We start from the raw sequence: 17,539 nt of genomic DNA, 5'->3' as shown, positions 1-17,539 counted from the left end.
CATATCTACTAACTACCCCATGATGTGTGTGTGTTTCCTTTTCCGGGGACTGTTGTAGCGGTGGCGCCAGTGTGGCAGCGGCTGCAGACGCCCATCTCCCCTATGATTTCTTTATGATGAAATGTTGTTGTATAGTTTGCTGTATAATGATTCATTTCATTGTATGTATAATGACAATAAAGTTCTATTCTATTCTATTCTTAATAGGAGAAAAGTATTTCTTATCCAGTTACTCGGGTAATTGATGGAATAATCGATAGAATACTCGATTACTAAAATAATCAATAGCTGCAGCAATAGTTGTAACAATGTTTAACCTGTCGTTGTGTCTCCTGTGGTTTCTGTAAATGTGTCTGAACTTTACCTCAGAGTCACTCATGGAGTCTCTGTGTGTGTCCTCAGTTTCCCAGCATGCCTCAGCTGTGGAGCTGTATGAGGGGGACTCCTTCATCCTGCCCTGTAAGTTTAACACCTTTAGACTGAGAGACCCCTCAGTGTTGTGGAGCCGCTCTGACCTCAGTCCTCCAACCGTCCACCAGCGTCAGCTCCAAGGAGACGAACTGAAAGAGCAGAACCAGCGTTACAGCGGCCGAACATCCATGAAGACTGACGCTCTGGAGACTGGAGACCTCAGCCTGAAGCTGACCGACCTCCAACTGTCTGACAGCGCCACCTACACCTGCTCTGTTAGAGAATATGGACGTGAACTGAGTCGGAGTGACGTACAGCTGCAGGTCAAAGGTCAGCAACAAACACCTGCTGTAGATCCATCTCACATCACTCAGATGAAACTTTATTTTTTTACTGCTGAATAAAAATGTTGACTCACAACATGTTAGCTTGAAGTATGTTCAGTAAATTATTTGATTTCATTCACTCAGAGGTCAAAGGTCATGTTGTTCTTTGTGTTTCTCCACAGAACGGTTTCCATCCTGGGCCAAAGCTCTCCTGGTTCTCCTGGTTCTTCTGGTGGTTTCTGGAGGTCTTTTATTTCATTTCCGGCAGCACTTCATGTCAGGTGAGTCTCTCCTACTACATTACCCATAATGCCGATGGTTAGCAGGTGTCCTCTGGGGGCTCCTTGACTGTCTCCATAAGATGATCAGTAGTAACCTTCACTACAGCTCATGTTCTTTGGTGTCCTCTCAGGTTACAAGGTGGAGGTGGAGTCAGGGGTGGAGTCTGTCCAGCTGCCCTGTAAAACTATAGTTCACCTGCCCAAAGGCACTAAGGTAGAGTGGAAGGACGGAGACAGCAGGAAGGTCCACGTGTATCAGAGCAGCTCTGAGCAGCCTGAAGAACAGCACGACTTTTACAGAGGACGAACAAAGATGGAGAGAAACCTGCTGAAACCTGGAGACCTCAGTCTGACCCTGAAACACCCCACAGACACACACACCTACACCTGCACCGCCTACAACAAGAGGGGAGACATCCTGATGGAGAAACAAGTGCAGCTGACAGTCAGAGGTCAGTGCTGTAGATACAGGTCAAAGGTCAGAGGTCATCCTGTTAACATGTCTGATGTTTGTGGCTTTTTGGGATTTATTTATGCATTACTGCACATTCAACACCATAGAAACATGTGCAGCAGTAATATTGCTGCACATGCAAGTAAGCTAATCGGACGGTAAGACTCACATTTAGTGGGGTCTTTCCCCTTTTTAGGGAGCACTGAAATCGTAGCCTGTGTCATAGATGTGGGGAGTTTTTCCTGTTTAAGTGATTCAGTATATACTAAGCTCAACAGTGGAATCAATTTATTGGCAAAGGCTTTATAAAACTCAATTGGATAACCGTGTGGGCCAGGTGCTTTTCCGTTTCTCATTAACTTGATCGCACGTCCAATTTCGGCTTCTGAGATCGGCTGCTCAAGGCTGGCCTTATCCTCATCAGTTATAGTTGGGAATGTTACTTTTTCAAGCAAATCATGACTACCAGAATAATCTGAAGAATATAGTGACATGTAAAATAATCTAAATTGGTCATTAATATCCTTTGGGTCAGACTTCACTTCACCATCCTGCATTTGTATTTCTGTAATAAAATCAGAAGCAGAGTGCTGACACAGCTGGTAAGACAGCAACCTACCTGCCCGATCTCCATGCTCATAGTAATTTAATCTAGATTTCAAAAGTCTTTCTCCTGCTTCTTTAGACAAAAGCAGATCAATTTCAGTTTGTAATGCTATTCGATTCTTGTGGAGGTTAGCTGAAGGGGCAGTGCAAAGTCGCTGATCGACATTGTTAATTAATTTGATCAATTCGTTAAATCGCTTGGATTTGTTTGTGTTGAGACGGGCAGTATACTCTATTATTTGACCCCTAATATAAACTTTAAGAGTTTCCCATAATGTTAGAATATTAGTATCTGGCAGCTGGTTAGTTTCAAGAAAAAATCAATCTGTGTTGAGATAAAGCCTACAAATGATTCATCTGACAACAAGGAGGTGTTAAACCGCCACTTGCTGCTTTGACTAAAGGAACGCTTCTATCAGATTGTTCCAAATGTTCTCACATTGAGCTGTGTGATGAAGTGAGTGTGACACAAACACTCAGACTGTGTTTCTCTGCTTCATCAAGTCCAATCTGCTCCTCACAGACTCAATAAAGTCCTGTCCCACTAACAGCAGCTCCAACAGTCTGTTCACTGCTTTCTTCCTGTCAGTCTTCATCTTTCTGCTGCGTCTCCTCTTCACACTGACCACTTTCTATCTAACAGTGAGCTCCCAGTGAAGCAGCAACATTCAGCCTGTTAGAGGCAACACAAATGTCTCCATCCAAGCTCATGTTGTGCTTTGTTGTCCTCTCAGTCCCCCAGGTGGAGGTGGAGGACGGGGTGGAGTCTGTCCAGCTGCCCTTCACAACCACACTTCACCTGCCTCAAGACGCTAAAGTGGAGTGGATGGATGATTACATCTACAACAGGAAGGTCCACGTGTATCAGAGCGGCTCTGACCAGCCTGAAGAACAGTACCAACGTTACAGAGACCGAACGAAGATGAATGAAGACCTGCTGAAAACTGGAGACCTCAGTCTGACCCTGAGACTCCCCACAGACTGGGACAACAGGACCTACACCTGCACCGTCTACAGCAGGGAGGGAAACATCCTGCTGAAGAGAAAGGTGCAGCTGAGAGTCAGAGGTGAGTGCTGTAGATGCAGGTCAGAGGTCATGTTTGTTCTCTCAAAGCTTTTAGTTTGAATCTATTTTCAGTTCCTTCAAATCATCTAAATTCTTTGATGTTTTTCTCTCCAAGCCAAAAATGTGGGCGGAGCAACTGTGCGTTTAAATGAACTAAGAAGACGATTAAAAATGAGTTTCAATGATCATCAATTCCAAATCAAATCCTCTGCAGGATTTTAGTTTGGATCAAATCAATAGTTTTGCTCGTTGAGTCCAAATCAATCTAAATGTAGAAACACCAAGAGTTTGAAAGCTGCTCAGATCATTCAAACACTTTGATCCACTCATTTGGATGGTGTCAAAGGTCAGGGTGGAGCAGCCATCAATCTGAGGCTTTTATTGTGAAGGCCAACAGGAATGAGAGTGAAAATGCTGTTTGCTGATCCAGAGGAGCCCATGGGGTCTTTGTGGCTGGATGCAAAGGTTTGTAGGTGTCCTTCTAAAGAGAAGCAGCTTGAAGCTCCAGAGGAGCTGTCTGCAGAAGAAGACAGGGGAAAGAGGAAGAAGCTGAGGCTGCTGGAGGAAAGACAGGAAAAGGAAATGAGCTTTATTTGCTCCTCACACTCACATATTCCCACTTTAGAGCCAGGAAACAAACTGAGCTGTGGATTGATGTTTGTCTCCATGATTTGGGCCCTGGAATCATTTCTTCATCTCCCACTTTAAGACATATTAATGTGAGCCTCACATGTCCCAGAATGGATGGATTTCTATTTGTAGATTGATATTTGGAGGATTTTCTTTCTCTCTTTCTCTGCTGTCACAGCTCTTTGTGAGATTGTAGCAGCTGTAATGTTTGTGTGCGGCTTCCGGCGCCGCGCGAGCAGGCAGCCAGTTTCAGCAGCTCCGCACTCATTTCGTGTTTTTTCTCATTTTGTTTAGTATTAGATGTGTTTTTGAGTTTCTGTATCTTCTGCTCTTTTTCCCCATGATGGAGCAGACTTTTTTCTGGAAAACTTTGTTTTTGTTTTTTACCCTTTTTATGGTGTTTATGTTTGGAGACTGCGAGAGTGGCCATGCTCCTATTGTTTACTCTCGGGACCAGCTGTTCTCCATCGGGAGCTCCGCTGTGCCTACTCCTGAAGAACGACCTGATATTCCCCGCTAACTGAGAAGGAAGAGACGCGGGAGACGTGCGGGCATAGGTCGTCGTTGCCAGCGGAGAAGGTACAGGCCCGTCATCCCGTCCATCATCATATTACACACTCTGGCCCAGAAAGTGAGACGCCGAAAGAGAGGGAAGCCCGCTGGCGTGCTTGTGAGGCTAAGGAGACGTGGATTACGCACAGCCTTACCTGGGATTTTCCTCTCCAACGTGCGTTCACTTAGGAACAAAATGGACGAACTGACACTGATGAGGAGCATGAATAGAGACTTTTCCAAATCCTGTGTGTTATGCTTCACGGAGTCATGGCTGTGTGAGGAGATACCGGACTGCGCGCTCCAGTTGGAGGGATTTCATCTCCTCCGCGCAGACCGGCAAGCTGCGCTTTCCGGCAAGGCTACAGGTGGAGGAGTCTGCTTCTACATAAACAGTGGCTGGTGTACGGATGTGACAGAGATTGCTAAGCACTGCTCTCCCTCACTGGAATATCTTTTCATTCACTGTAAACCGTTCTACTCTCCGCGGGAGTTCGCTTCATTCATACTGGCTGCTGTTTACATCCCGCCGGACGCGGACGTGCACGAGGCCCAGTGCGCGCTCACAGAGCAGATTCTGTGCATGGAGCGGACATACCCGGACTCTCTTATCATCGTACTTGGGGACTTTAATAAAGCCAGCCTGAGACAGGAACTTCCCAAATATAAACAATATATCACATGTCCGACCAGAGAGGAGAAGACACTAGACCACTGCTACAGCACGATAAGCGGGGCTTATCACGCAGTGCCCCGCGCTGCACTCGGCCTCTCTGACCATGACATGATCCACCTGATCCCCGCGTACAGACAGAGGCTGAAGCTCTCAAAACCTGTGGTGAGGACAACAAAGCAGTGGACCCGTGAGGCTGTGGAGGAGCTCCGCACATGCTTCGAAACTACAGACTGGGACTCAATGAGGGCTGCCTGTGACAGTCTGGATGACTACACGGACACTGTAACCTCGTATATCCACTTCTGCGAGGACAGCATTGTGCCATCACGCACCAGGGTGAGTTATAACAGTGACAAACCCTGGTTTACTCCCAAACTGAAGCAGCTGTGGATAGAGAAGAGGGAGGCTTTTAAAAGTGGGGACAAAGACTGCTACAAAGAGGCCAAGTACAGGTTTAGCAAGGAAGTGGCCACTGCTAGATCACATCACTCTGAGAATATACAGCAGCAGATCTCAGAGAACGACGCGGCCTCTGTATGGAAAGGTTTTAGGCAGATTACCAACTACAAGCCTAAAACCCCCCCACTCCACAGACGACCTACAAACTGCAAATAGACTGAACGAGTTCTATTGTCGTTTTGATGGTCAGTTCAGCAGCCTTCACACCTCCACCAGTCCCAACTACAATACAGCCAACACAAATATTCACCCCCCAACCTCCCCCACTCCCCACACCTCAGAGAAGCCCACATCATCAAGGACTCCCACCCCAGAGTCCCCCTCCTCCCCCACCCCCACAGTCTTTTGTATTCAGGAGGACCAGGTGCTAAAGCAGTTCAGGAGTGTCAAAGCTCGCAAAGCTCCAGGTCCAGATGGTGTCTCACCTGCCACACTGAGACACTGTGCTAACGAGCTTGCCCCATTGTTCACGAACATCTTCAACTCCTCACTGGAGGCTTGCCACGTGCCTGTCTGCTTTAAAACCGCTACCATTGTTCCTGTCCCCAAGAAGCCAAGGATCACTGGACTAAATGACTACAGACCTGTGGCACTGACTTCTGTGGTCATGAAGTCATTTGAGCGTCTGGTGCTGTCCCACCTCAAGTCCCTCACAGCCCCCCTTCTGGACCCCCTGCAGTTTGCCTACAGAGCCAACAGGTCTGTGGACGACGCCATCAACCTGACTCTGCACTTCATCCTACAGCATCTGGACTCCCAGGGAACCTACGCCAGGATCCTGTTTGTGGATTTCAGCTCTGCCTTCAACACCATCCTCCCTGATCTCCTCCAAGACAAGCTGTCCCAGATGAACGTGCCAGATCCCATCTGCAGGTGGATCATTGACTTCCTGATGAACAGGAAGCAGCACGTGAGGCTGGGGAAGAATGTCTCGGACTCCCGGACCATCAGCACTGGCACTCCTCAGGGCTGTGTCCTCTCTCCTCTGCTCTTCTCCCTGTATACCAACTGCTGCACCTCTGACCACCAGTCTGTCAAGCTTATTAAGTTTGCAGACGACATGACTCTCATCGGACTCATCTCAGACGGGGACGAGTCGGCCTACAGGATGGAGGTCAAACGTCTGGTGTCCTGGTGCAGCCACAATAACCTGGTACTGAACGCCCAGAAGACAGTGGAGATTATAGTGGACTTTAGGAAGCACACAGCCCCTCTACCCTCCATCATCCTGACTGACACCCCCATCCCCACAGTGGACTCTTTTCGCTTCCTGGGAACTACCATCACCCAGGACCTCAAGTGGGAGCCCACCATCACCTCTGTCATCAAAAAGGCCCAGCAGAGGATGTACTTCCTGCGGCAGTTGAAGAAATTCAACTTGCCAGCAAGGACCATGGTGCAGTTCTATACTGCCATCATTGAGTCCATCCTCACCTCCTCCATCACTGTGTGGTACGCTAGAGCCACCACTAGGGACAAACAGAGACTACAGCGCGTTGTGCACTCTGCTGAGAAGGTGATTGGCTGTAACCTCCCATCTCTCCAGGACCTGTACACCTCCAGGACACTGGGGCGTGCAGGTCGGATCACAGCCGACCACTCTCACCCTGGGCACAGACTTTTTGACCCTCTCCCCTCAGGCAGGAGGCTACGGTCCATACGGACCAGAACCTCCCGCCATAAGAACAGTTTCTTCCCCTCTGCTGTTGGACTCATGAACAATTACCCTAAGACTGTTACCACCACCCTCCACAAACGCTGATGACCCTATGTCTATGCACCTGTCTGATTGCACTGATGTACATATTAGTGGAATATAGTTTACATTCTTTTATCTTTTAATTAGTCTCTGCACTGTATATTTTGTAAGCTGTAATATCTCTGTATATTTGCAATTTGTATACTTGTATATTGTCTTATAGTTTTTATACTTATTTGTTTTTTGTTTTTTGTTTTTTTCTGTAAGCACGAAGTACCGCAGCAATTTCCTAATGCTGTGAACCTGTTCACCCATATGGCAATAAAAACCTTCTGATTCTGATTCTGATTCTGATTCTGATCATGGGAAACGTGAGATCTCTTCCCAACAAAGTGGACGAGCTGGCGGCGCTAACGCGACATCAAAGGAGCTACCGGGAGAGCAGCCTCATGTGCCTGACGGAGACGTGGCTAACCGAGCTAACCCCGGACTCACACATAAACATGGACGGCTTTCGTTTGATCCGTGCCGACAGAACCAAGGAGAGTGGTAAGAAGAGGGGCGGGGGTCTGGCTGTGTTTGTGAACGATAGATGGTGCAACTCCAGACATCTAACCATCAAAGAGACGCTCTGCAGTAAGGACATTGAACTGCTCGCTGTTGGTATGAGACCGCACTATCTTCCTCGGGAGTTTTCACATGTTATTGTGATAACTGTGTATGTGCCGCCCTCTGCTAACGCTGCTGCAGCCTGCGATGTCCTCCATGCTACTACCAGCAGACTCCAAACACAGCACCCACAGGCCCTCTTTCTGATCTCAGGGGACTTTAACCACGTCTCCCTGTCCTCCACTCTCCCCACCTTCACCCAGTATGTCACCTGCCGCACCAGGAATACCAACACACTGGATCTACTGTATGCCAACATCAAGGAGGCATACAGCTCATCACCTCTGCCTCCCCTGGGGGGCTCAGATCACAACCTGGTTCATCTCCAGCCTGTGTACAAACCCTTGGTACACAGAGAACCAGTTGTGACACACACAGTGAAGAAATGGTCTGAGGAGACTGAAGAAGCTCTGAGAGACTGCTTTAGCTCCACTGTGTGGGAAGAGCTTTGTGCCCCTCATGGGGAGGACATCGACAGCATCACGGACTGCATCACTGATTATATCAATTTCTGCGTGGAAAACACTGTGCCCACCAGGAGGGTACGGTGTTTTTCAAACAACAAACCCTGGATCAACTCTGAAATAAAGGCTCTCCTGAAGGAGAAGAAGAGAGCCTTTAGATCAGGAAATAAGGAGGAGCTGAGAGCCGTGCAGAAGGATCTGAGAAGGAAAATCAGGGATGGAAAAAACATCTACAGGAAGAAGATGGAGGACCAGCTACAGCAGAGCAACATCAGTGGGGTTTGGAGGAGTTTGAACTCAATTTCAGGCCACAAACCAAGCCCTAGGGTTGTGGGAGACTTAGAGTGGGTGAACAACCTGAACCAGTTCTTTAACAGGTTTGACCAGCCACCCACCCCTCCCCCAGCCCAGTCCCCCCTGCTGTCAGCCCCACCATCTTTAATGACTGCCAACCTTTCTTCTTCTTGGGACCTCACACCTCTCAGCTCTCAGCCATCACCCACCCCCTTCACTTCTGAGGACTCCATCTCACAACCCCCATCCCCCACCTCCATCTTGTCCCTCTCAACTCATCATGTGAGGAAGGAGCTACGTAAAATCAAGGTGCGAAAGGCTGCTGGTCCAGACGGCATCAGCTCCAGGCTCCTGAGGTGCTGCGCAGATCAGCTGTGTGGCATTATGGAATACATGTTCAACCTGAGCTTGAAGCTGGGGAAAGTACCACAACTGTGGAAGACCTCCTGTGTGGTACCGGTACCAAAGACCAAACATCCAAAGGATCTTAGCAGCTACAGGCCGGTAGCCCTGACATCGCATCTAATGAAGACCCTCGAGAGGCTGGTCCTCAACCATCTACGCCTCATGGTGTCGTCTTCGTTGGACCCGCTGCAGTTCGCCTACCGGCCTGGCATCGGGGTGGATGACGCCATCATCTACCTCCTGCACCGAGCTCTGACCCACCTGGAGAAGCCTGGAAGCACTGTGAGGATCATGTTCTTTGATTTCTCCAGTGCTTTTAACACCATCCAGCCAGGACTTCTGAGAGACAAGCTGGAACTGTCAGGAGTGGACCACCACATCTCCGAGTGGATACTGGACTACCTCACTGACCGCCCACAGTACGTGAGGACACAGGGCTGTGTCTCTGACAGGCTGGTCTGCAGTACGGGGGCCCCACAGGGAACTGTGCTGGCACCGTTCCTCTTCACCCTCTACACTGCAGACTTCTCCATCAACTCCCCACGCTGCCATCTGCAGAAGTTCTCTGACGACTCTGCCATAGTTGGCCTCATCACAGGTGAGGATGACTCAGAGTACAGACAGTGGACTCAGGACTTTGTGGACTGGTGCCAGCGGAACCACCTCCTGATCAACGCCGCTAAAACCAAGGAGCTGGTGGTGGATTTCCGCAGGCGCAGACCCACCACACGGACACCGGGGAACATCCAGGGAGTGGACATTGAGATAGTGGACTCTTATAAGTACCTGGGTGTTCACCTAAACAATAAACTGGACTGGACTCATAACACTGATGCGCTCTACAGGAAGGGTCAGAGCAGACTCTACCTGCTGAGAAGGCTGAGGTCTTTTGGAGTGCAGGGGACACTCCTGAAGACCTTCTATGACTCTGTGGTGGCATCAGCCATCTTCTATGCAGCAGTATGTTGGAGCAGCAGCTTATCTACAGCTGAGAGGAAGAAGATAGACAAGCTCATCAGGAAAGCCAGCTCTGTCCTAGGATGTCCTCTCGACTCAGTGCAGGTGGTGGGAGACAGAAGGACTCTGAACAAAATAACATCACTGATGGACAAGGTCTCCCATCCCATGCATGAAACTGTTGCTGAGCTGGAGAGCTCCTTCAGTGACAGACTGCTGCATCCTAAATGCACAAAGGAGCGTTACCGCAGATCCTTCCTCCCAGCAGCTGTAAGACTTTATAACCATCACTGCTCCCAACAAAAACCACAATAGCCTACACAATGTAGGATAATATATAATATACTGTAAATAGTCCGGCCTGTTAAGGTTCAACACACAGGCACATCATGTACATTGTATATAGTGTTATTATTAGTAGTATTAAGGTTAATCTTGTTTGTTGATTTTATATATATTTATATTCTTTTCTTAATAGTGTGAATTATTATATTTTTACTTATATTTATAATAACTGCGGCTGCTGTTACACCCAAATTTCCCCTCTGTGGGACAATAAAGGCTGTTTCTTCTTCTTCTTCTTCTTAAAGCCAGCGGACTGCACTGACACACACTCTAATGTTAGCTGCTGTGTGACTTTGTGTCTGCAACCATTTCTATTGGACACATTGTTGCCTTTATTATATGGCTGCAGAGAGGAGACAGGAAAGTGGGCAGAGAGTGAGGCTCAGTCACACACAGGAAGTGCTCTGGGCTCATTTGGGCCTTTATTATATGGCCCAATAACGACGCCGTCTCTGGATGGGACGGGATTATCGGGGAAACCGGGGCCGGGAAAAGACAGAGTGTGGGCCTCCTTTATTGTGAAAGTCCTCACCATGGTAACTGATGCTGAACACATGAGCTGGTCTGCAGCAGCTTCTGTTCAGAGTTTCAGCTTCCAATGGGCTCAAAGTGTCCCATTTTCAGCCATTCTTTTCCCCACCACATGCTTCCAGTGTGATATGGATCTGCTGCTGAAGGAATCTGCTTTCTATCCACAACCTGTTGATCCGTCTGTGACTGACAGCAGGAAGGAAGCCCTGCAGGTAGAGAGAAACTGTCTGAGTGGCAGTGTTGCTGCAGTTTACCTGCAGCTGCTGATCAACACAAAGTGTCAGTGTGTTTGTGTTTGGTCCTGATCTGCTGCCAAGTCTGTTTGACACTGCTGGATCTGCAGCTGATAGATCCCAGAGGAGAAAGCCATCAGTCTATTGATCCCACAATCTTCCATCAATAGAATTGATGTGACTGTGATCAGTGGAAACAGTGATTTCCACGTCTCCTTCATGGTGTGACATTGTCAGAGCTCAATGCACTTGGAGACTTTCCTGTTTTTCTGGCTCCATTCAAAGTGTTGCAGCTCTAATGTCCAGCTGTCATATTAGAAATAGAAGCAGCTCTGATTTTAGTGCTCCAAGAAATCATCAAGTTCTCAATTCACACATCAACACTTTTCTGCAGCGTTCCTCTCGCCCTTATTTGCAGCTCCACTCTTGTTTTTGCTGGAATCATTATTGATCTCCATGAGCTGTTCCTGCCTGAAGGAGGCGCCACTCCATCGCTTCATTCTGTGCACAACAAGAGTCACATGATGCTGCTCTGGGAGCACCAATCACACTTTGTACAGCTCATGTTGTGTTTGTTGTCCTCTCAGTCTGTCAGGTGGAGGTGGAGGAGGGGGCGGAGTCTGTCCAGCTGCCCTTCAGAACCACAGGAAACCTGCCTGGAAATGTTAGAGTGGCGTGGGGACGCATTGAACCTGAACCTTTGCTGAAGGTCCACCTGTATCAGAGCGGCTCTGACCAGCCTCTCAAACAGCAGCAGGATTACAGAGACCGAACGAAGATGAATGAAGACCTGCTGAAAACTGGAGACGTCAGTCTGACCCTGAGACTCCCCACAGAGAGAGACAGTGGGACATACAGCTGTGGAGTCGTCAGCAGGAACATCTGGATCAGCGGGAAAACAGTGATGCTCAAAGTCAGAGGTTTGTGTGTGTGTGTGTGTGTGTGTGTGTATGTGTGTGTCTGACTGTGTGTGTGTTTGTGTGTGTGTATGTGTGTCTCTGACTGTGTGTGTGTGTGTGTGTGTGTGTGTGTGTGTGTGTGTGTGTGTGTGTGTGTCTCTGTGTGTGTGTGTGTGTGTGTCTCTGACTGTGTGTGTGTTTGTGTGTCTGTGTGTGTGTGTGTGTGTGTGTGTGTGTGTGTGTGTGTGTGTGTGTCTGTGTCTCTGTGTGTGTGTGTGTGTGTGTCTCTGACTGTGTGTGTGTTTGTGTGTCTGTCTGTGTGTGTGTGTGTGTGTGTCTGTGTCTCTGTGTGTGTGTGTGTGTGTGTCTCTGACTGTGTGTGTGTGTGTGTCTCTGACTGTGTGTGTGTTTGTGTGTCTCTGTGTGTGTGTGTCTGTCTGTGTGTGTGTGTGTGTGTGTGTGTGTGTGTGTGTGTGTGTGTGTCTGTGTGTGTGTGTGTGTGTGTGTGTGTGTCTGACTGTGTGTGTGTGTGTGTCTGTGTGTGTGTGTGTGTGTGTGTGTGTGTGTGTATGCGTGTCTCTGACTGTGTGTGTGTGTGTGTGTGTGTGTCTGTGTGTGTGTGTGTGTGTGTGTGTGTGTGTGTCTCTGACTGGGTGTGTGTGTGTGTGTGTGTGTGTGTGTGTGTCTCTGTGTGTCTCTGTGTGTGTCTGTGTGTGTGTGTGTGTGTGTGTGTCTGACTGTGTGTGTGTGTGTGTGTGTCTGTGTGTGTGTGTGTGTGTGTGTGTGTGTGTGTGTGTGTGTCTCTGACTGGGTGTGCGTCTGTGTGTGTGTGTGTGTGTGTGTGTGTCTGTGTGTGTGTGTGTGTGTGTGTGTCTCTGACTGTCTTGTGTCTCCTCTGCAGGCAGAGCTCAGGTCCAGGATCAAACAGGGATCATCAGGAACAGAAGCAGCTCCATTGATCCGACTCCTCTGATGGCTGATCAATCAGTTTGATCTGTTTGTTCTTTGATTATTGATCAGTGATGTCAGAGTGGAGTCAGTGTGATGTTGTTGTTGTGTGTTTGAGCCTTTTAGTGTCCATGAAGGTCTCTGCTGCCGTAGATCCTCTGAACTGTGACAGAGGTCTCACTCTGGAGGAAACTCTCAGCACTTTCCAGCAGCTCCTCCATCATGGAGGACGTTCCCTCACTGGAACAGGTGGAGGAGAGAGGAGAGGAAGCACAGGTGGATGCTCTGAGGAAGAGGAGCGTTCTCACATTGGTCTTCCTACAACAACACCTTGATCACATGAGCAGAGGGGCGTGGCCTTCAGTGGTCCTAACACGCCGTCGTAGTAATAAAGGAACCCTCCACATGTTCCACTTTGAAGGCTCATCTCCAACAAAGCAGACCTGTGATCACTTTAACTCACTATGATGATTGTTGACATTTGTCTTTGTGTCTCTGGCTTTTCTTGTGTGTCTGTGTGTCTTTGGGATGTTGGATAGAGTCATGTGACCTGCCCAGGGACTACAGATGGAAATGAGCAGTTTAGCTCCAATCTGGCAGCTTTCCATCTTCTATGTTTATATTGATGTCCATGAACATGCACTGTCCCTGTGAGATCAATGCAGATAAAAACAGCTGCTGACCTTTGACCTGATCCAGTGTTGTTCTTCTTCTGTGGTGTTTCTGATGGAGCAGCTGCTCCTGATGTGTTTGAGGATCAAACCAGGGTTCCTGCAGCTGCAGCAAACTCACATTTATCAGTCCGTGACCTTTGACCTTTCTTCTCTAAACCATCACAGAGACATGAGTCCAGTTTCTTTTAGTTGGACATGTTTTCATTGAGTCATGAAATAAATATCTGTGATGTCTGAAACCATCACAGGGAAACTTTCTCCACATTTTCCAGCTCTGAAGTGTTTCAGGATCTTTGTAGACTCTCCCATGTTTGCCGTGGTCCCTGAATGCAGCATCAGTGTTACCGGTTGTGAGTGCGGTGAACAAACTGTCAGTGTGATCTTGTACATATTTAAATGTGTGTTTGCTGCAGCTGCTCAAAGTCTTCATGTGAACACTGATGCCACCAGCAGAGGGCGCCTTCACCCTGCTAACAGCAGGCTCCGTACGGGTGCTGGAAATCCTTGGAAATGCTTGAATTTTAATATTGTCCTTTCAAGGTTTGAAAAGTGCTTAAATTTTGGATATAGTGCTTGAAAATACTTGAAATTGTAACCGCATTTTTTGTAAATAAAAATATAACTCTCTGGTTGAACAGTTCGCTTATGAAACTGAGAAATAAAATGAGTCGTAAAGTCTAAAATGAAAATCCCCACAAATAATGTTATTCCGCGAGCGCAGGTATTCATACCTCGCGAGTAAATTCAGCAGCGTAGAAGTCAGCTGCGCGCATCCACGGAGGCACTTTCGTTCACTTGAACACCACTGCGCCGTTGCGTGGTCTGCAGCGATATGGCCTCCGATCTGGCGGATCAATTCAAGGCCTCATTGAATTGTCTAAAATAGGCCATCATCGATTCACAGAAAGACTCTACTGATGATATTAGACAGGAATAAGCTGTGAGTGCGGGGCAGCAGGTGTGGAAAACACATTCAACAAGGAAGCAGAAGTATTGTTCCAAAAAGCTGAATCAAGAATGGAAACCGGACGCTCAGGTGAGTCACGGAGACTATGCTGTAGTCACGCGAGACTTTGTGAATCTCGGCAGTATCGTTAATGGCGGCGTGACTCTATCAGCAAACATTTGCGTGATTAGCCTTTTTTTTTTTCTTTTTTTCGCCAATTTATAACTAGACAGGCTTAAAACCAAAAAATATAGGTAGTTTCTTAGCCTAACTTAAATTATTTTCAACAATCTGGAGGACGGTGAAGAGGACCTGGATAGTTTGCTGCGGTACATCGACGGGTGTTTTGAGCGAGTCGTCATGGGGAAAACAGACAAGACGCCGACTCCCTCCACCAGCAAAGCAACGCCGTCCACAAAAAGAAGCCGCCCAGAAGATTCCCCAGAGGCAACTTCACCACCCACCACCAATATTGTGGACATTCTGGAGTCCATTAATAACAAATTGTCCAGCTTTGACGCCCGCTTGGCCCTGGTTGAAATCCTTCACAAGGAGTTTCAGGCCCTGCGGGAGTCAGTCGAGTTCAGCCAGCATCAGGTGGAAACACTGGCTGCTGAAAACGCTGTCCTCAGAGAGTCGGTGAATTCCCTCACCGAGGAAACGACCCGGCTCTCAGAAGAAAATAAGAAAATTAAAGAATCGATTATCGAGCTTCAGGCCCGCAGCATGAGAGAAAATCTTGTGTTTTCAGGTATCCCGGAGAAGGCAGAGGAGGACCCGGAGGCTACAGTGAAGGAGTTTATCCAAACTCACCTGAAGCTCCCGGAGGACGCCGTGAAGACCATCGCCTTCCATAGAGTCCACCGCCTGGGAGGGAAGCGACCCGGAGCACGCAGACCCAGACCGATCGTGGCCAAATTCGAACACTTCAAAGAAAAAGAGCTGGTGAAGAGCCGCGGCCGGGAGCTGAGAGGGACGGACTTCAGCGTCAACGACCAGTTTCCAAAGGAGATCCTGGAGCGACGCAAGGCTCTATTCCCCATCCGGAAGAAGTTCATGCAGGGAGGCTCCCGGGCTGTCATCGCCGTGGACAAACTGTATGTAAACGGACAGCTTTACCGAGACAAAAACACCACGCCATGGCTTTGCTGATCGATCAGGTGATCTGTGTCCATATTAACGTTCTTTTCTGAGTTTTTTTTTCAACTATCTAAACAGTACCATTAAATAGTCTAAATCTGTCTAAGTAGTACCATTAACGCCGACGAGTCAGCATAGTACCGTGATCGTTTGTTTGGTTGTTTGTTCTGTTTTGTTTTCCCCTCATCTAATTTCATTCTTATGTCACTTAGGTCACTTTTTACACGTCTTTTTTCTTTCTGCACTCAGCAATATGTTTACGTCACTTACAATGCTACAGTTTACTACACTAACATACAGCGCAGATGCACACACACCAACATACAGCGCACATACACACGCACACATCAATATAAAGGGCACACGCCAACATACAGAACATATGTACACACACACACACATCCTTAGTCAGCACACAACAGTCCATCAGTTAGTTTAAATATGAGCACACTCAGATTTGTCTCATGGAATGTGCACGGGGCTGGTTCGAGGGAAAAGAGACTAAAAATTTTTAATCGGTTAAAAGACTTAAAAGCAGATGTTGTTTTTCTACAGGAGACACATGTGTCCAAAACATCTGTGCTCACTCTCTCCTCTCCACAGTTCCCTCACACGTACTCAGCCTGCTATAACTCCAAACAAAGAGGTGTAGCTATATTGATTAACAAGAAGATAAACTTTAACATTAGCAACAGTACAATAGACCCTGAAGGTAGATTTATAATACTTAATTTATCTATACAGAATACAGATTTATGTATTGCTAGTATATATGGACCAAATGTTGATGACCCCTCCTTCTTTCATGCTTTGTTCACTTCACTCTCAGATCACTCTGACACCCCACTTGTAATAGGAGGAGACTTCAACCTGGTACTTAATGCAGATATTGACAGGCTCAGTACAGCAGTGAGTCAGAGGAACTGGCAGTCTGCAGACATTCTTAAACAGTACATGAAGGATTTTGGTCTTTGCGATGCTTGGCGTTCACATCACCCTACTTTGAGAGATTATAGTTATTTCTCACCAGTACACAAATCTCATTCCCGCTTAGATTACTTTTTAGTTAGCAGCTCCATAATGATGGATATCACAGACACTCAGATTCACCCTATCACTATTAGCGATCATGCACCGGTGTCTATGTCTCTGACACAGAAAAGAGTCACACCACCAATCAGGAACTGGAGATTTAATACATCATTACTTAAAGAAGAAGATTTTATTAATTATTTCAAAAAGGAATGGTCAGCATACTTAGAATATAATGATATTCCAGGAATATCACCATGTGTTCTTTGGGAAGCAGGAAAGGCAGTAATGCGGGGCAAAATAATATCTTACTGCTCGCATAGGAAAAATAAAGAAAAAGCACTTGTGTTAGAATTAGAACAAAAAATTAAATCTTTAGAAACTGCCTATGCCGCGTCACCACAAGAACCTACAATTATCAGCCTGAGGAAACTGAAACTGGAGCTAAATGAAATAATTGATAAAAGGACACAATTTATGTTGCAGAGGCTGCGTTTGGAAAACTTTGAGCATGGAAATAAATCTGGAAAATTCCTGGCCAAGCAATTAAAACTGAATAAAGAAAAAACAGCTATTTTTTCTATTAAAGACTCGACTGGTATTATTACTCATGACCCACAACAAATAAATAACTCTTTCAGAGACTTCTATGAAGCCTTATATTCACCACAGATTAACCCATCTGATACTGAAATTGAAGAATTTCTTAATAATATAAATCTACCAAAACTAAATGACAGCCAGGCTGCAGCTCTGGATTTACCTCTTTCATTGTCTGAACTTAGTGAAGCCCTACAGCATCTCCCAAATAATAAAGCCCCAGGCCCAGATGGTTTTCCAGC

At 47.2% G+C, this 17,539-nt stretch overlaps 1 protein-coding gene across 1 annotated transcript in view; it reads left to right on the top strand.

The window, feature by feature from the left end:
* The window catches only part of LOC115777201 (uncharacterized), a 202,009-nt gene that overhangs the window by 11,627 nt on the left and 172,843 nt on the right, over window positions 1-17,539 (top strand). The window contains exons 2-4 of the mRNA XM_030725035.1: window positions 403-741; window positions 920-1,018; window positions 1,150-1,470. Coding sequence (XP_030580895.1) covers window positions 403-741; window positions 920-1,018; window positions 1,150-1,470 — 759 coding nt within the window. The remainder of the gene's footprint in view (window positions 1-402; window positions 742-919; window positions 1,019-1,149; window positions 1,471-17,539) is intronic.

The sequence above is a fragment of the Archocentrus centrarchus genome, unplaced genomic scaffold, assembly GCF_007364275.1.
Source record: "Archocentrus centrarchus isolate MPI-CPG fArcCen1 unplaced genomic scaffold, fArcCen1 scaffold_45_ctg1, whole genome shotgun sequence".
Classification (NCBI taxonomy): domain Eukaryota; kingdom Metazoa; phylum Chordata; class Actinopteri; order Cichliformes; family Cichlidae; genus Archocentrus; species Archocentrus centrarchus.
Note: the sequence above shows the minus strand (reverse complement) of the source record. Positions and strands in the feature narration are given on the sequence as shown.